The sequence below is a fragment of the Haliotis cracherodii genome, unplaced genomic scaffold (assembly GCF_022045235.1).
Source record: "Haliotis cracherodii isolate W230 unplaced genomic scaffold, xgHalCrac1.p SCAF_4, whole genome shotgun sequence".
Taxonomy (NCBI): Eukaryota; Metazoa; Mollusca; class Gastropoda; order Lepetellida; family Haliotidae; genus Haliotis; species Haliotis cracherodii.
This window is the reverse complement of record NW_027266297.1, coordinates 30,616,270-30,636,887: the sequence shown is the minus strand read 5'-3', so window position 1 is coordinate 30,636,887 and position 20,618 is coordinate 30,616,270. Positions and strand designations below refer to the sequence as shown.

The 20,618-nt window shown below is 38.8% G+C and overlaps 1 protein-coding gene across 1 annotated transcript; it reads right to left on the bottom strand.

The window, feature by feature from the left end:
- Nucleotides 1-5,235: 5,235 nt before the first annotated feature.
- Nucleotides 5,236-17,924, bottom strand: LOC139479832 (N-acetyltransferase ESCO2-like). The gene is made up of 10 exons (XM_071262726.1): nt 17,875-17,924; nt 17,079-17,153; nt 14,404-15,768; nt 12,660-12,756; nt 11,234-11,365; nt 10,575-10,670; nt 9,168-9,245; nt 7,946-8,011; nt 6,334-6,509; nt 5,236-6,010 (listed from the first exon to the last, which is right to left on the bottom strand). Exons 2-10 carry the CDS (start codon nt 17,135-17,137, stop codon nt 5,881-5,883), a joined length of 2,199 nt encoding a protein of 732 aa, XP_071118827.1. The 5' UTR covers nt 17,138-17,153; nt 17,875-17,924; the 3' UTR covers nt 5,236-5,880.
- Between the last annotated feature and the right edge of the window lie 2,694 nt (nt 17,925-20,618).

Sequence of the window (20,618 nt, the reverse complement as noted above, 5' to 3'; positions counted from 1 at the left end):
CCCGTTAGTCGCCTCTTACGGCAAGCAACGCCCCATCCACAAGTGGCGGTCGTTAAATTAACGAATGCGCTTAAAAACTGTGACACCGTGTGTCATAATAATACGTGAAAAAAGGCACAGGTCGAAGTTACAAAATATATTCCTGAGGCCAAACCAATTCACATTGCCCGTTTTACAGAACCGACCTTCACCCTTCAGCCGTTTTCAAAAATAAATTAAGTAAAGGGAATTATTACCCATATGCAATAATGTGATCTTTACAATTTTTGAACAGAACTATATTTTTCACGCGTAGCAACACGTTAATTGAGTAATGCGGTTGGAATGAGTGGACAGTGTTTTTTTCACACACGGATTGATACAAAACAGCTGATTCTTGATTGGCGACAGTTGATTGTTTTTTTTCTTGAAACATGTCTTTAATATGAATATGGGTAATAAATAGAATAACCCACTCGGTACGAGTGATTACGGAAAATATGTCACTCGTGAAATTAATGTTTCAAGTTCCTCGCTAAAGCTCGGAACTTAAAACATTAATTTCACTCGTGACATATTTTCACTCGTACCTCGCGTGTTATTCTATAAATAATCGTATCTTGTAATCTTTTTTTATATGTTGACTTTCTTAATCTTCTCCGCTCCTTCATGAAAAGACAGTCCCTGGAAGCGTGGGAGTGTATTATAAAAAAGGTAATACGGTAATAGCACAAATGCGGTAATAATCTGTTCATAATTTCTAAATATTTTAAAAGGATTTTGTTTGTTTTCACTTCTGCCTTCGGGCATTTTGGCGAAAACCTTTAAAACAATTAATGAAATGAATCTTGCCTGATTGTTGTTTAACGGTGCCCTCAGCAATATTCCAGTTATATGACGGCGGCCTGTAAATAATTCGAATATGGGCATGACAATCCAGTGACTGATATTATAAGCTACGATCCACGCGGTCGGGGTACGAGGACTAGGATTCGACTAAGTCACAGAGTCTGACCACAAGTTTCTCCTCTTATGACCAGCATAGGTCCCTTTTTAGGGGCCTATTCTAATTCAGAATCCCGAGGGTTCCTATAGTTTGTTTTTTTCCAACATGTGTACACCTAATTTATTCAAGGGAGTGTCAGTTTAATGTGACTTAGTTTTGGACTTGTACCATTTTGTCCACACCTACCATGAGTATGCTGTTTGCCGACAGATCAAGGGTCACAATCAGAGCAATTCTATGATTCATATCCTCAACCACCACAGAAGATGACTTCTAGCGCTACCCGTGAAGGTCCGGGTTAGAATAGGTCTCCAGCAACCCATGCTTACCGTCTTCCAGGCTGCCGACTTGGTTAAGGCATGTCATCGTATCCCAATTGCGTAGATCGATGCCCATGATATCAGTCAGTGGCTTATCTGGTCCAGACTCGATTTTTTAGACCCCCGTCATAGAGTTGGATAACTGCCGAAAGCGGCGCTAAACAAACACACACTCCTAGCTCCTTTGACCCCAGTGTTTGGTGGCCTTCAAGTGAAAACACATCGCTTGTGGGTGGGTGGGTGAGTTCGTTAACACCCACTGCACAGTATGTCAGTCATATTTCCTCATGCTTGATGTAGGAGGAAAGCCTGAGCGATGCAAGTATTAGACCTTTACCAAAATACCACATTAGAGCAAAAACCAGCAGATATCGTGCTGACAATCCACGAAACGAAGATAGTGCGAATCAGTTATTCCAAGCGGCAATATTCCAGTTATATGACGGAGGCATGTGAATAATCCAAATATGGACGAGACAATCCAGTGATTGATATTATGAGCTACGATCCACACGGTCAGGGTACGATGACAGGTAATCAGCCAAGTCCTGACAACAAAGACAGTGCGAATCAGTTATTCCAAGCCAGCCTCATGCAGTAAATTCAGCCTTTCGAGAACAGAGCTACTGGTGCCCCAACCTCACTACTTACTGAGGCAACAGAAAACAGAACACACATCCATACTTAACATTGCCCTTTAATAGTTTCTGATGGCTACATCCAATTAATGAACTCAAAGGAATTTACTTCCAACCTAATTACAAGCAGTGCAAGCATGTAAACTTATTAAATCAGCATTTGCAAATTCACCAACAATGAGCTCTGTCAAAACTAACTGTCTTGTATTTTGACATGCATGAGCAAGTGAGTGAGTGATTGCGGTTTTACGCAGCCTTTAGCAATATTCCAGCAATATCACATATTGTGCCTATGTAGGGAATCGAACCCGGGTCTTCAGTGTGACAAGCAAACGGCTAACGCTTTAACCACTAGGCTTCCCCATCACCCAATTTTGAAGCACCATATGATATAGATTTTATAGATAATAATTTTTTTTATTTCCTTCAAGTCATTTAACTTTCGACATTCCTTCTACTCCATGATATGAATAATGGTGAATGAAAAAGTTTGACCTACACAGAAAACATAAGGACCATAATCTGGAGTGAATCTGGGAATGGAACCTATGATCACCAGATCCTTATAGGTAAGGGGACACAACTCTGCACTGCTACTTTATTTTAAGTCTGGTTTTTTTTTAGAGTGAGTGAGTATGGTTTCACACAGCTTTTAGCAATATTCCAGCAACATCACGGCAGGGGTCACCAGAAATGGGCTTCACACATTGTACCCATGGGGGAATCGAACCAGGGCCTTCTGCATGATGAGCTAACACATTAACCACCTGGCTACCTCACCACCCAGTTAATTTAGAAACCAATAATAGGTCTAAAAAGTCATTTCTACTTTAGGTATGTTGTAAAATGACTATAAATAAAATATACTAAAAGTAAATCCCAAACCTAATTGTTTGGCGGAATGACTTGTTTGGCACGGCCAGTCAGGATTATATATTAGCTTTATCATCGTACAGCCTAAACAAATCAAGCCTGGACCAAACAAACCAGTGATTGATATTCCGAGCAGCATCCGACTGTCTCTCCTTCTTTTTCTTAAAATAAGAAAGAAGAAATTTCAGAGGATTCTCATATCAAAAACATTTTTTTCAAGAGTTTCTAATTATTTGAAAAAATCCCCAAATACAAATGATAGGATTCTTTTTTTGTCTTAGGGATAATTCACAATATCCAAAGACAATGGCCCATGATACTGACTGTACTTCAGCTGGTGGCTGCCAATGAACTAGGAACTAGACAAGTTTAAGATGTCCAATATAAATTCTTATTTAATTCTAAACTTTTTACTGAAACACTGCAGCAAACTGTAAATGCAATCATCACTAACACTTTAAAAATGTTTAAACAATGCGAAGTGTTTTAGATAATAAACTTAAATAATAATTGATGTTCTGAATAGGAAAATTTCGGGGTTGATAAGATTAAATTTTGCATTTGAAAAATGGGTCTAGGTTGTCTTAAGGTCTGAAGAAAAGGATGATGTCACTATGCATAATTGAGAAATATTTCATTTACAATTTTTTTCATAACTTGGATTTCTAACCCATAGTAGGTATTCTTAAATGCACCAATTGTTTTAAACAAGAACTGTGCCAGACTAGAAACAACAGTACTACACATGAATAAATCCATACGACATATGAATGCTGATACAAGGTTTATATTAGACATATCACCATCACAGATTAAATACAAGCGCTTGAACAGCATATAAACATATATTACTACTGTAGTGTCAGCTCCATTATTCAAGAAACTACTACAAATAGAGTGAGTTGGGTTTAACACAGCTTTGAACAGTATTCCAGTAATATGATAGCATTAATGTGGGAGTAAAGCCAGAAGTGATACAGGTCATAGATGTTTTACCACTTTGGTGAAACCAACGAGTATGGGTATGGTGCAGACAAACCTAGAAACTAAATCAGGGCGAATCTGGATTCCAACCCACAATTCATAGGTCGCTGGCAACACAACTGTTACAAGATGTCAGGTTGGTAAGGAGGGGAGTTGGTTTTTCTTTGAACAATTATTTCTTTGTTGTTTTACGCCGCACTCAGCAATATTCCAGCAATAAGACGGCAGTCTGCAATCAACCAAGTCTGTGAGTCTCACCACCTGATTCCATTAGTCGCCTCTTATGACGAGCACGGGTTGCTGAAGGCCAATTCTAAACCAATTCTTTCTTGATAATTGAAACGATTACTGATGATTAAGATACAGCTAATGATTTGGGGAGTGAAAAAAGAAATACTACCCAAAAGGAGTTAAAGAAGCCCCAATTATTTCCTACGACTACAGTTCATCCGTCATGGATGGTGGGTATTGCAACACACAGCCTTCCAATTGTGGTTGTTCTATAGTTTGTTTTGAGTAAAGGTAGTAGTGTATATAAAAATAATTAAAGCTGGGTAAACACTCTGGTCAGCTGGTCCAATTTTGCACGGTTGGTTGCAAACACTATTTTTTCATTTTGGCCGGACAGTGACAGCCATTTACATCAGTGTCGGAAATAATGCATCAACAAAGATATAGACTTAAAAAAAACTACCTATGGTGGTATTACAACCGTGAATAAATGAGCCAGTACCTCTCACAAGTTGATAAACAAAAGGGAGAACTCATTTCTTAACTCAACTTCCAATATATACTACTCAAAAGAAGTTAAGGATCACCTGATTCTTTCATATTACAATGGTTAATCTCTCATGCCATGATAGATTACCATTACCAATATGAAAGAATCGGGTATACCATGTGACACAGGGCCCCTTATCAGCCACCTTTGCTGAAAAATGTCATTTCGTGATCACTATAATTGGTTCCCCTCCAACTCAAATGTACAGACAAGTATAACACTTATTATACAAGGCTACCTAATATAAAGAGCTAAATATTAGAGGTGTGAAACATAGGGAGACTATCTATGCCACACAATTTAGGGGGGTCACTGAACAATTCTGCACCAAGGGCAGAATATTTGAAGCCAATGGCCAGTTGCCATCTTTTTGTCACCAACAGGTAGATCCAATGTGTGTGGTGTGGTGTGGTCTGGTGTGGTGTGGTCTGGTGTGGTGTGGTGTGGTGTGGTGTGTGGCATGGCATTTTCAAAATCTGCAATCCACCTCTGTGAAAATATGCATAACTTTCAAAACATGATTTTCAGAGTCATTTTTCAGTTTATTTATATACCTATTAATAAATCATAAATAGCTTTCAATGGACAAACAGCGCCTGGAGGAATATTGTTTACTTGTGGCTCTGTTAGCTACAGAGGTACAGTTCTCTTAACACTGGAGGGACCACAAGGGCAGTCAGATGTTTATTTCTTAAATCTGCCCCAGTAAAAATGCAGCTCTTTGAATACAAAACGATAAATAACAAAACCTTCATGCTGACTATTCTAAAAACTTAATGTCACAAGATGTATACACAGTACAAAAGTATTACGTTGAACATGTTGAACCTATTCAAATGGAGACATGCAGTCTCTGCTTTAGGTCTAATTGACAAGAATACATAATCAAAATAGATACACATAAACCCCAGGGGTGGTTCCCGGTCCATCAAAAGCATGGTAACACAAGATAACGATCCTGGTTCTCCATAACCATGGTAACACAAGATGATAATCTGGGTTCTCCATAGCTATGGTAACACAAGAAAATGATCCTGGTCCTCCATAACCATGGTAACACATGATGACGATTCTGGTTCTCAATAACCATGGTAACACAAAATGATGATCCTGCTTCTCCATAACCATGGTAACAAGATGATCATCCTGGTCCTCAATAACCATGGTAACACAAGATGACGATCCTGGTCCTCCATAACCATGTTAACACAAGAAAATGATCCTGGTTCTCCATAACCATGGTAACACAAGAAAATGATCCTGGTCCTTTGTAACCATAGTAACAAGTCTCTTCACTGACTACATGTACTTGTATACGAGGAAGGCTGGTGTGGCGCTGTATTTTGTGGCGAACTGTTTACCATCAGTTGTTGGGTCTGAGAAGGCAACTTCGTCTTTATCAATGAGGACACCATGTTCGAATACTTGTCTGTAAAATAAAGAAAATAACAATATGACAGGCAAACTAGTAGACCAGTAACCAGTAACATTCAATGAAAGTATCCAGGAAAACAAAGATCAGCATAGTACGTAATTAAGTCCAAAACAAGCTCTAGTTACATACGCCTGAGCAAGAATTACAGATGTCCATCACGAGTTGATGACTGCAATGTTGATCAGTGGATTCCCCTTAAAATTTGCATATTTATTACATCATGGAATTCTAGCTCCAGTGAATTATATGTCCTAAGCAGTTTAGACAGTCAATTAACAGTGGATATTTGTGTTTCGGTCAATCAGTCCAGCACTGACCTGACGGTGTCGACAAGTCGAGAGGCGATCCCTTTACGCCTGTACATGTTGCACACCCACAGCCTGCTGATTCCGACCAGGGCGGGTTCCGGCTCTGTCTCACAACACCAGGGCCGCCCAGTACGGGAGATCACCTGACTCCCACCTCCCTGGCTCTCGGGAATAACTCGGTAACCCTGACACAAACACCATTATGATACAAAATTACTAGAATGCATCTTACATTTCATTAATATTAGCTACTGGTAATATTTGGTCATTCATGAAAACCAAGTCAACTGGCTGTTTATTTTAATTCTACTTATCACACAACTTCAGTTTGTCCAAAACAATCAAGTAATATTTCAAAGAGTCATCTTTCCTTTAATCACTTCAATGGTGGAGGTGTAGTCATGGTAAGGATACGATACGTATCCCGATACTATGGGTTGTGGTACGATTCGTATCGTACAGTATGTTTATTTCAGAAGCTGATATTCTCCCTTTTGCAGGTGAATCACCTGAAACCCTGAATAATTTTTTTTTTAATTTCAGAGATTAAAGATGGAATGTTGTAGGGCTAGAAGGCACTGTGAATGTTAAGCTATTTATAGAAATTCTCGAGAATCTGCATAAGCTGGTTGTTGAACAGTTTATGTTGTTATTCACATTACACCATTAACTTGTAATGTAAACAATGTATCGCAACACAGGGGCCGTAAATGGATAAATTGTATCATGGAGTGAGTACCTGAATGAGTGAGTATGGTTTTACGCTGTTTTTAGCAATATTCAAACAATATCACGACAGGGGACACAAGAAATGGGCTTCATACATGTACCCATGTGGCGATTTCAAACCTGGGTCTTAAGCGTGACGAGCGAATGTTTCAACCACTAGGCTACCCCACCGCCCCTATTGTATCATGGACCTCATATCGGGATACTATACTTTATGGCTAAAATGGATAGAATTATCATAAAAACGCCCGCATGTTATCAGAAATGAGCGGGCCACTGTAACTTGATAATGCCCTCATATTACTTGACGACGGGCCATTATCACGCCTGTTGTTAGGTGACGTCATGGGGTAGGTGACGTAACGTTCAATAGTGACGTCATCTGGTTTGTTCTATGACGTTTCCATATTTGTAAAAGTGGGTCAGTGACATTCGTGTTAATTGCAGTAAATGTTTCAAAATCGACCTTGTTGTTTCTTTTTATTTGATAACAAATTCCATCCATTTTAGCTATAATAACAGTAACGCTATTTTTCAGGGCATTATCGTTTGCAGAAGCCCTCGGTCTTTTCAACTGCCCTCCTTCGTCGGGCAGTTAATGGAAGACCTCGGGCTTCTGCAAATGATAATGCCCTGAAAAATAGCGTTACCCTTATAGCATCGCCGTATTGTTACACAACTATCTGGTAATAGTTTGTAAGCAGGAATCTACATCAATATGATCAAAGAATCAGGATTTCTTTAGACCATTCTTGTTTTCACTTGAGTCACAAACATGCACAACAAGAAAGGTTCAAGTCAAAGCCATTAGACAATCATCCGTTTTTTCACAGAAAGCATTTCTGAAAGGACTCCAACACTACAGATCTGTTGGACGGCTGCCAGTACACACCTCTGTAATGGACTCTGCCACTACACACCCTTGCACTTCCTTCTCGTCTGACACATACAGAAACACCTGGAACAAAAGGCAGACAAACTCAGGGCAACCCTTGAAATAATAGTCACTCGCCCATCAGCCGCACGAAATCTACCCTGTGTAGATGGTGAAATAATTCAGGCCAATAAAACATGAATCAATTCTTGATAACCTCAGTCTTAATCTGTGTAAACAAATTCATTTCAGTGAGAAAAATCAGTCATTTTATTCTGTGTTGTCTACCAAGCTGCAGCTTTTGACTTGGGCAGTAGGAGGACAAAATGGTTCTAACAGGCAGGGGCTAATTTCTGTCCTACTGTGCCATGTTTGGACTTTATTATCATGAAAATAAAAACTGCTACATGAAAGAAAGTAGGTAGGACAGTATTTCAATTTTACAAAAACTATTCCAGCGCTGAAATATAAGTCAAAGAGAAAGCATTAGCACTGTCGGTCACTGGACAAAGGGAGGTAATTCAAGCACTCACTGTTTGAAGTACAATAAAATACATCATCATCATCATCACCTCTGATCTGATGTTCACTTCCTACACAGCATATAGGGTTGAGTTTTTTCCAATACCAACAATGTCTTGACAAAAATAAATGAAAGTGCTTCTGACAACCAACAAAAATAATCGTCAACCAACTGACAATTCTAAAAAAGCCTTTGTTTGATATTGGTTCCCTTATGACAGTAGGTGTCAGCTACATGCTATATTCTTGTATGCATTGTTGGCAGCGTTACCTGAAGGGTAGATTTAACAACAAATTTTTATGTAGCCAGCAGGGCTTGCTTCTTTAAAAAAGTTACTGGCCTTTCTATAAACTGTTCACAACTAAATGTTGGAGGTTGCGAAGTGGTTGAACCTGAGGTCATGTAGGTCTCTCAAAATTTTAGAAATCCTCACCCAAAAATGCATTTTGCTGCACTCTGAGATCAAACCATGGCTTCTATTTGTCTCATTTCGTAGTAGGGACTTATCAGCAAAAAAGAAGTTGTTGTACACAACAATACAAAATGGCGACTGGTTGTCATTCCACCAAGATGATAAAAGTTTTAAAATAAAACAAACAGAGAGAAGGGGTGAAATTTTGACAAGCCAGACAGGCCATCTACTTTACATTTCAGCAAGCCCTTTGTAATTTTAACTGGCCATGGGCCAACAGGCCAGCAGTTAAACGACCCCTGTACCTTGAGGTGTGGCTTGTACCACACTGTCTGTTCAGGGAATCCAAGGTCCATGCTCATCAGCCTGTTGATCTCCTCCACCTGTCAACAAGGCACAAGTTAGCATTTCATAATCACAGTAATCATATTCAGTCTACCAACATATCGCCACCCCCTTCTCTCCACCACCCCCACCCCTATCAATCTGTCTCTAATCATCTCCACCTGTCAATAAGGCACAAGTTAGCATTTCATAATCACAGTAATCATATTCAGTCTACCAACATATCGCCACCCCCTTCTCTCCACCACCCCCACCCCTATCAATCTGTCTCTAATCATCTCCACCTGTCAACAAGGCACAAGTTAGCATTTCATAATCACAGTAATCATATCCAGTCTACCCCCTTCTCTCCACCACCACCACCCCTATCTATCTGTCTCTAATCATCTCCACCTGTCAACAAGGCACAAGTTAGCATTTCATAATCACAGTAATCATATCCAGTCTACCCCCTTCTCTCCACCACCACCACCCCTATCTATCTGTCTCTAATCATCTCCTCCACCTGTCAACAAGGCACAAGTTAGCATTTCATAATCACAGTAATCATATCCAGTCTACCCCCTTCTCTCCACCACCACCACCCCTATCTATCTGTCTCTAATCATCTCCTCCACCTGTCAACAAGGCACAAGTTAGCATTTCATAATCACAGTAATCATATCCAGTCTACCCCCTTCTCTCCACCACCACCACCCCTATCTATCTGTCTCTAATCATCTCCTCCACCTGTCAACAAGGCACAAGTTAGCATTTCATAATCACAGTAATCATATCCAGTCTACCCCCTTCTCTCCACCACCACCACCCCTATCTATCTGTCTCTAATCATCTCCTCCACCTGTCAACAAGGCACAAGTTAGCATTTCATAATCACAGTAATCATATTCAGTATACCAACATATCGCCACCCCCTTCTCTCCACCACCTCTATCTATCTGTCTCTAATCATCATAAGACTGTTACATCATTAGACTCAGGATATTCCAACTACATGACCGTGGTCTATAAATAATTAAGTGTGCACCAGACAATCCAGACACTGATATGTGACCATGATCCACATCGTCAGGGTACGAGGACATGCAATCAACCAAGTCACCAGGGGATCCATTTTGGTCACTTTTACGACCAGCATAGGTTGCTGGGGTCCTATTCTTACACGGGAATCCCCACGATACGATAGGATAGGTTGCTGGGGATCTATTCTAACCCCAATTCCCACAATGTAATAGGATAGGTGCTGGGGATCTATCCTAAACCCGAAACCCTATGATACGACCAGTACAAGTTCCTAGAGACCTATTCTAACCCCGAATCCCTATGATGTAGAGACAGGGAGGACAACGGACAAACAAGCAGTGTACCTTCTTTGTTGCATACTTGGGATCTTGTGACAGGACAACAACAATCCTTCCGCCATCGTCAGGAAACTCCTGCACAACCCGTTCTTTCTTCCAACCCTGAGACAACAACACAACAGCAAGTTGGTATTATGCTTGTATCATCTCTGGTACCTACCTTGAGAAACGCAATTACTATTCCCGAATTCAATTTCTGCAGAACAAATTTAACCGCTTCCAGAACAATGGTAATTACCGTATTCAATGTAATATGCGCCCCGCTCTAATTAGCGCCCATGGCGATATTTGCTAATATATTGGCTAGTGAACAATCCCAATTAGCACCCCTTCCGATTGATCAATGTACACAAGACTTTCAACTCTATTCTAATAAGAGCCCCCTATTTCAAATTTTGAGAGCTCCCTGGGCGCTTATTACGTCGAATACGGTATATGATTATGACCAGGCTTGTTAAAATCCAAACAGCTTTCATTATAACATATGCCATCCATTTTCATAGACTATAAATATATCATTGCAATCTTTGAGAATATAGCAAGTCCTGCATTAGCCAATGGTTCAACAAAATCAGCTTTGAGACTGATGAAAATGATGGAGACAACATTGTTTGCTCTACATTCATCTTAAAATCTAATGCTTTATGCTGTTGATCAAGACTCACAGGAAAGCTGAGTGCGCTCATGAATGTCAGGTGTATCTTGGCATGGTCTGCCTCGTCACTGGGATCGCCCTGGTTGTACAGCATGTTGCAGGTCTCGCACTGGATAGCTCCGATCTTCTTCTGACCTGCATCCTGCAACAGCAACACGAAAGTCATAAATGGATATTTGCAATGTGCTATAGTGCTTACGTTGAAGCATGCTTAAAGCGTCATCACCATTATTATAACCCCAGTCAATGGATCAGGGTGCACTCGATTTTCTTTCTCAGCTCCCTGGGGAGTATACAATCCAAGCTGAGGTGCTATAAGGTTGACAGTCACATTACCATCTCTTCCTACCAGGTGAGTGAGTTAATATTTAACGTCACATCGGCAATATTTCATCCATATCGTGACAAGAAGTTATAATGTTATGAATACGTATATTTAGATTAAATCAATGCAGGGTAAAACAACTGGAATATCACGATTAATATTAAAAATAGCATACAACCATCCTACCAGGTACCAATACACTGCACAAGGGCATATTTTGAACAAAGTCACTTGCCTTTAAAGAGATACCACATGTGCTACATGTACTACAGGTGAGGTGAAATGGGGTTTAACGTCGTGTCCAAGATTATTGTACTTATATAGCGACGTGTATGTACGTGTGTGTGTTTGTGTGGCTGCTTCTACTAGTCCGGACTGATGCCAATTTATAGTGCTAGCTCACTGAGATAACATGAATACCCAACTCAGACACAGTATACTGACTCCGAGCCAACCTGTCCTTGTTTTAGCCCCTTAATGCCGAGCGCCAGACAGGGTAACAACAAGTACCATCTTTTAACGTCTTTGGGTATGACGCGGCTTGGGATCGAACCCCGGACCTTCCGCTCTCCGGGCAGACGCACTACCACTAGACCACGGAGGCGGTCACATGTACTACAGAGTTGGGCGTGAGCGAAGCCCAAGAAACTCAGAGGTCTTAACACAAGTCACCCATCCAACTACTCTCTGTGACCAGTGTTGCTAAACTTTCGCCCGATTTGTGACCTGCATGCTTTGAACAGGACCATGTCAGATCTATTTAGCCAAATGATCCTAATTTAAGGTACCGACCAACAGCCCTATTTGATATCAAACTGTTATCAGTACATTAAAACAATTTTTGAACATGTTTAACCCTAACAGATCGCTTTAGAGAATTGTGTTTTGTAACTGTATAACCATGATATCTACTACTTCTATTTCAACCACAAACACTATGGTGTTTTGAAAATAAAAAAAAGAAGACCTGAGCAATAATTGCAAACAATATGTACCCCCCCCCCCCCCTCTACAGTTTCAAGCTACTGTAGGCATGGTTAGTAATGAAATAGGAATGCAGGTATCTAGTCCTGATTAGAAAAACACTATCACAATCATTGTCCATCCTTACAATAATCATTTGTTCCATCCCATCTGTATCCTTGGTGAATTTGAAGCCCGGTGAGGATCTCGGGGATGACCGTAGGGATCTCCGTGTTGACAGAGAGCTTAAAAGTTAAAAATCAGCTTTACAATATTTATAGTACATACAAGCATACATACAAATATTTATATAGCGCTAAGTTTCAGCTGGGACTTAAAAGTAGCTATATACTGCCACTCTTTTATCATCCTAGATCATATCGGTAATTCACAGGAAGTTACGAATCTCTCATTAGTAACACTGTAATATTGATAAAGTATTACAAATTTGTATTGCAATATATTGCAATCTGTATGGCACATGTAGATCCTATTTTCTTCAAATGAAAATAAATATGGTCAGTCGCTCCCATTTTGTAGTCATGGAAACAGGGAACTGAGATAATCATGACAATAACGTGAGAGAAAAATCACTTCTACGTTTCCACCATTTTGTAATCCTGATTTTTATTGTCTTTAAAAATAGTTAAATAGGGCTCATGTGTATCACTTTACTATCAGTCTCTTTCATTTGCTGAATGTCACAAATGGTCCAAACAAAAATTAGATATACATTTTTGCAATTAAAGACATCATCATGATCATATGAACGATTCTAATTGTCTTTTAACTGTAACTAATAAACAATGGCCAAACAGCAAATTGCGAACACCTAATTTTAACATGTTTAGAACATATGTACCTTGAAAAGAAATGCTAATGGCAGTGATCACAAACAAACTGTTGAGGCTAAATATAATATGACATCGGACCTCATTGCTGCAGTATGTTACATCTGAGGAAGATGCCATGCGAAACACTCCATGTATCAATAACACTACGTGTGGACAGTGATTCTGCATCTATCATGTCTATAACCTGCATATCGGTTTGTAAGTTTTGTATGATCTCTCTACATGCTCAGAGAGTGTCCCCATAAGTTTTGAAAATGACCCCATGTGTTTTATGCTGAATGGGTCCCTGTCCCAACTCATTCAGTTTCTTGGCAGAACACTGCATGGTAACCATGGTAACTGTTGTTCATAAGTCAAAAACATTCATATACTGGTCTGCACTCGCCATCTTTTTTCAGTAGAGTTGAGTACTCATACATCAGCGTTAGAAATTGGCACTAGTCCTGTAGTCCTTACCAAACTGCCCAATAGTAAAAAGGTACCCTAAGGACTAGTAGATATTGGCCCATTTTAAGGCTTTTTCATTGTACTAGTGGACAAAAACTGTTAGTTTCTAACCCTGATACATGGTCTATTACCTGGACTCCATGCCTACTAGATCAAAGATTATATTTGACTCAGGCTTTAGTAAGCATGGTAAGTGGGCAAATACACAGACAGGTTAATGTCAAACTCAAATAGTCTGGGCCAAAACATTTAACATTAAATAGTCCAGCATCAGATGATTTTAGACATAATCAACATTCATGTGATAAAAGAAATTTACTGGACGAGGACTAGAAGCTGACCTCTTCTCAGAGGTGTATAGACCACTGTAGACCATAGCTTTGCAGATCTTGTGCAAGTTTTCCCTAGAGAACTCTCTTCTGTGCCCTATTCCAGCTATCGATGCCATCATGACTATTGCACACTTGACATGTTATCTACATGATCTACAAAACTGAGAAAGTAATAACATATTCTATAAGTATGTTGTAATAATCTGCAGGTTTTTCTTCAAATATGCCAAATGTTAATTACAACAAATATAATAATCACCTGGAATTAGATTGAGGCTCTTGCATTTTCTTCTTGGGATCAAAGATTGAGAAAAATTTCTTCTCTTCTGAACTGATTTCTTTGGTAGGTGTAGCAGACTTATCGGAGTATACTGAAGGTGGTCGTGACGTCTCAATGTCGTCACCCATCAGACTGTCAAAACCAAACAAGTCATGGGATCCTGACAAAGATTCAGTTTTCCTCGAGACAAATGGTTCACTGATCAACGACACACTGGTTGGGGAGCTCTCGAGGAAAGAATCTACGGAGCCAGGTGATCCGTCAATCTCAACATCACATTTGTTTACAACCACAAAACTCTTCCGGAGTTTGCTCGTCTTAACCACACTTTGTTTGTCACTGTTAATGTTTGTGGGGGTTTTAACAACTTTGTCCATGATTACCTCGCTCTGTGCTGGGGATTTTGTCTGCTTGCAGTTTTGAAGCTTCACATGGCTTGCGAAAACTTTCCTCTCAATCGTTCTTGGTGGGCTTGAAACTTTCTTAGTCATCACAAAAGGCTTCGACTTACTTTTCCCAGATGTCGAAATGTCTGTGTTCTCCCCACTGCTTGGCTCACTCTCCCATAGAAAAGCATCTTCTTTCAAGCTTTTGCTGGCTTTCATTTTCAGTTTGGGGTATTTACTCTGAGGGGTTTTCTTTCCCTTTTTAGCACTCTTGGATTTGGTCGACTTTTCCCACAGGTTACCACTCAGTCTTTTGGGGACAAATTTTAAATTAAATCCTTTCCTGACAACAATACTCCCAACCATTTTGTCAGCATTTGCTGGGGATTTGGTTCTGAAAAACTTCTTTCCTGAACTCTTACAAGTTTTATTCATTTTCTTCTGTTTGAGAGGGGTGTTTTCAGAGTCTTCTGGATCAATTTTCCTCAGGGAAGGTGTCAGGGAACCTTTAGCATTCTTAGTAACAGTAATTTTCCTCTTTCGTCCTTTGACTGGAGTTTCTTTACCTTGAACAAGATTACCTTTAACAACATGACTTTTCTTATCATTTTGGTCTTTATTACGTAGAGATCTTCTTGAGTAGCCACTGCCTTGGGAACTTGGGCTGCCATTTTCTGAACTAGTCTGGCCATCGTTCCATCCCTTTTGAAGTCTTTTAGTATTACCTCTGATGTTTGCTAGTTTCTTTTCAGCCAGCGGGCTGAGCACCACAACTGGATTGCTTGTTGAGGAAGAGGGACTTGATGCTATCTTAAGTCTGGATCCATAAAAAGACTTGGTAGCAAACGTTGGGGAATCGGCATCAGCATCAGCGAATGGACTCTTGATGGGAGATGAGGGAGTTGATGGCTCAACTGATTTAGTCCTTAGTCTCTTCCTGGGAGAAGCGATGTCAGCCCTGTAAACAGAATACTTAACATTATTTCCTGAACCATAATATTCAGCCACTTTGTAGTTATGTTCATGTAGAGTTGGGCTGGTGAGAGTGAGCAAGTATGGTTTTACGCTGCTTTTAAGCAATATCACGGCAGGGGACACTAGAAATGGGCTTCACACATTGAACCCATGTTGGGAATCGAACCCCGGTCTTCGGCATGAGAACGCTTTAACCACTAGGCTACCCGACCTCCCCAGAGTTCTGCTGGAAGGTCTACAGAAAACAATATTGTATGAATCCCCCTTGTCGTTAACATATGGTCAAAATAGCGTCTCCTCATTACAATAATAAATAAACAGTAAATAATTGTTAGCATGGATTGGATTGGTTGGTTTGTCTGTTTGTTGTTAAATGCCGCACTCAGCAATATTCCAGCTATATGACGGCGGTCTGTAAATATTCTAGTCTGGACCAGACAATCCAGTGATTGATATCATGAGCATTGATCCATGCAATTGGGATATGATGACATGCATCAACCAAGTCAGCGAGCCTGACCATCCGATCCTGATAGTCGCCTCTTACAGCAAGCATGGATCTTTTCTACCCCGGATCTTCACAGCATGGATTGGAAGGAAATAAAATACAATATTAAAGTCATCATGGTTGTAGTTGAAGACGTCCGTATCTGTAATGTGTTTCTAGAAATTAGTAGGTAAAAAAGTAACCTCAACTCCTTAACTAATCTAGACAGCAGAAGGCATGCTAGAAGAACCCACAGATTTCTGCAAATATTTAGAAATTTTGCATTAACCTGTTAACCACAAGTCTAAAATGAGCTGTGGAATAGTTGGGTATGACAAATGGTGTCTACCCATGAATGGGTCACCATTGAGTATTTACTCCAAGTCTGTTGGGTATTATTTAAACCAATGAGTCAACCATTTTTAAACATAATTCTTCTTAAAACAAGTTTCAGGTGACTTCTGATTTGCATGTGTCCATGTCTATTGTGTCACATATCACATAAGCTCAGATGACTAACTGACAATAAGCACGATATAGTACCTTTTGCATTATTTGCACCTTCATGCCTGCATTTGATCAGTAAATAGAGGTCTGTACAAACATACATGTACGCAAGCTGCAAAGGCTACGATGGGTAATTCCAGTGTTATATTTTCAGCCGGCTTCATAATTTTATTCATGCACATTTGAACACAAGTAACTCAAATGTAACGGCATGACAGTGATTTATCTGGAGCCCAGGCACTCAATTTCAATTGTTCATTCACATCAACATCAGAGGAAACTAAAATAATTATTCATACTTCTTTTTATCAGGAGAGGAGTGCAGTTTCCTTTTTCTTCTCATGTTGTATGTAGCCATCACTTGTGGCAGTCCTCTGCAAGTGTAAAAAATAGTAATGTATGAACAAGTTGTTATTATACAGAGTGAAAAACTGAATAGGGCTACAAACTAAATGATTCAAAATCTCAGTATCCCTGTTTTCTGGGTTTTCGCTTATGAAACATTAGTTGATTTATCTACAATCACATGAACAACTGTAAAACCTCTCATTCACTTATAAAAGACAACTATCTCTATAAAACAAGCAATCATCTGAGTATTTAAAATGTCTGTGTGATGCTACAGCCCCTGTTATAGCGCGAGTAATCGCGATAAACATGGCCGTCCGAAAACGTATGATGTCCGAAAACCCATGATCCGACGATGACTGAAAAACGAAATAGGGAGGACATACGCGCTGTATTTATTTACGTTGTCATCCTGTCAACCTCCATGTTGAATAAATAAAACGGTACATTTATCCGTTGTTCATGTCTTACGTGTTGGCATATTATAATAGATAATAAGAACAGTCTGAGGAACTTTCGAACAGCGGTACACATGCACACGTCGCGGGGATTTAAATAATATTCCGCTTGACGAATTGCAAATGGCTTTAGGTCAGAAAGAATGGAATGAACACTCGTTTATCGAGGTAATAATAAATGAAAATAACGATAGAACACATCATAACTTGATTGAAACTTGCAGACGACTATATTAAAAATGACATATACACTGAGGAAACACTTATAATGTATTTAAGCAAATATTACCACCACACACTCATATGTCACCAGAAAAGTCGCAAAACTCCGCCAAAATGTATTTGGCGCCCTGACAGTGTGACCTTCAGTTTTCCCGCAAATAACTGTTGATTGGTTGAGTAGCGCTTACTCAGCAAGTAATTGACCAATCAGCACACGCTTACTGAAACTAGCCAAGAAAGATAACTCTAATTTGTGAAATGCTAAATAAAGAACTGGTACTGTTGTTGGAATGCGCGGTCGCAATTCATACGCCCAGTTTCCACGACACATTTGAAAAAAAGGAAGCACATGTAAAATGTTTCTTACATGCCAATATTGTTGAGTGTCCTCGAGTAAACCACTTCTGGTGAGTATATCCTGATAAACCAAAAAGCCCTCCATATACATAGCAAACACAGGCATAAAATCTACGTATAATTTAACATATAAATCCGCATAATACACAACAGCTGATGCTTGTCTTAGACATCATGTCTTTGAAAATCAATATTTTAAAAAAATCGTTACGAAGTGACAACCTTTCAAACATGGTAGAGGTCATGTGGTTGAAAATTCATTTCTTACCCCAGTCTTCATTGATATTTTAGTATTTGTTTATTTTTCTAGAGCATTTTCACGTTTTTGCATGACATTATATTCACAGAAATATAGCATGACAGCTTCACCGAAGCTAATTAAAGTATTCTATATTACAATTAAAGACGGAAGTATACTTTGTTAACTCATAGAATTCAGCTCCTTGTATATAAATTGGAATGTTGGTGGATATTTATTATTTCTACAGTTGAAAATGATTTGTTTTGACAAAATAATGATAAGGTTTATAGGATTGTTATTTTTCTATAAATAACCAAAAAGAACATGTTGGATATTGTTACCGGGTTTTGTGTTTTGTGCGATATCCAAATTTCCATGTCTCGCCAGATGGAGCTTACTTTGTTGTATTCCCAAAATATATGTATAACATCTTCTGTTCATTAGAACAGTAGCTACAACCTGTACTGTCTACGTGTCCAATTTTATTAAGAAGACGGTTTGTTGGCAATATATGATGTAAAATTTGAAACTGGAACCATTGTAGTTTAGTCACGTTGTGCACCTAAACGAGATAGAACTGATCCTCTTCCTGTTTTGTTCTTCAATATCGTGCCCAAGTTCGTGCTCCCATTTAGCAAAATTATTATTTCTCACACATATTTAATATCTTTAATATGTATTTTATAGAAATACCGTGAACCTTTTTTTCGTTTGTTCAGATAATACATATAAAATGGTAAAAAGGAAGATTGTAGGATAATAGCAAATTTTGGTAATCTTTGGCTTCGACAGTATTGTTTAACAACTAGAAGAACATCTGCGTTGAAAACGGGTTTAAAGGTTTCGAATGACATGAATTGTCCGTTATTATGTGGAAAATCATTTATGAAACGTATCCCTTTTACAAACCATTCTTTATGGAATATACTGATATTTCGAACTTTATGTTCTCGTTATGTTTATATAATTTAAGTTTATATTATATTGTGCTAGGATACTCTTGTCATTTATACGTTCGATGTAGGTGTTATCTATGAATTTCCACTAGGCCTTAATAAGGTCCTTGTAGTATATATTATCTATCTTGGTAAACATTTGTAATCTTAATGTCTTGCAGGTAATTTCGAAAGCATTATTTGGCCCAGAACGAGGTGTATTTAGGAATATTAATGGACACCAATATGATTTCGATTTTTATGTCATTGATATTTTTTACGAAAGTATTACTTCTGTTTTTTTGAAAACGTTTAAGCTTAGTATCTGGTGGATCTGGCAGAGAGGATAATACATGTTTACATTTTGGTAGAATTAGTGATTTTATCATGGTATTCCTCCCTAAGCGAGTAAGGTTTCTTGAAGACCCAACGCACATGAATGTTTCACATTTCCTAAATGCGTTATCACAATTCAAGCTAATCCTTTCGTCGAGATCAGTACTGAATTTAATTCCATGTAGATCGAACGGATTTTGCCTCCAACCAAGGTTCCATTCTTGACATCATTTTATTCTAGGGCGCTTTTTAAATACTATCCAGAGTATCCTTGTTGTGTCTATGTTAACTTTAAATCTAGCATAGACACCGAGAACCTGTAGTACAGTATAGAGGCATCGTTCTGAAGCGTCTAGAGCAGTTGCGTCATCTGCAAATTGTGAGAGTAAATATTCAATATTTCCAATTTTAATACCTTTTATTTTATCATTTATTGTTGTCTCTTATCATTATTGCTAGTATTTCAGCACATAGTATAAAGATATAGAGAGACAAAGGATCACTAGTCTTCATTGAACTAATATATTTTTACACAATATCACCATGCCACAGTTTACTTTTTACAAACTGTTCAGGAATGAGTGATGGTTAAATAGACAGAATATATTTCTTTCCATTTTCAACTACATAAAAGACAACCCGCGGTATACTTTCTTTTGCCCCTCAGTTTACTTTGCATAAATATTACAATTCAATATGCTTCTTCCTAAAACTCCGTTTTTACACATAATTACATTTTTGTCTTCATTTTTATAAGAGAAAATTACCAAATTCAAAGAATACAATATAACATAATTTGAAATAGTGAAAAGGCTTGTTTTCCTAACATCAAATCTGTCATATGAACTAATATTTAATATTTAATTATTTTTTATACTAGAACGGCACGTGGCTAAAACACAGAAGACCCCTCCCTATTCAGGGGCAGGTGTGTGTGGGGGA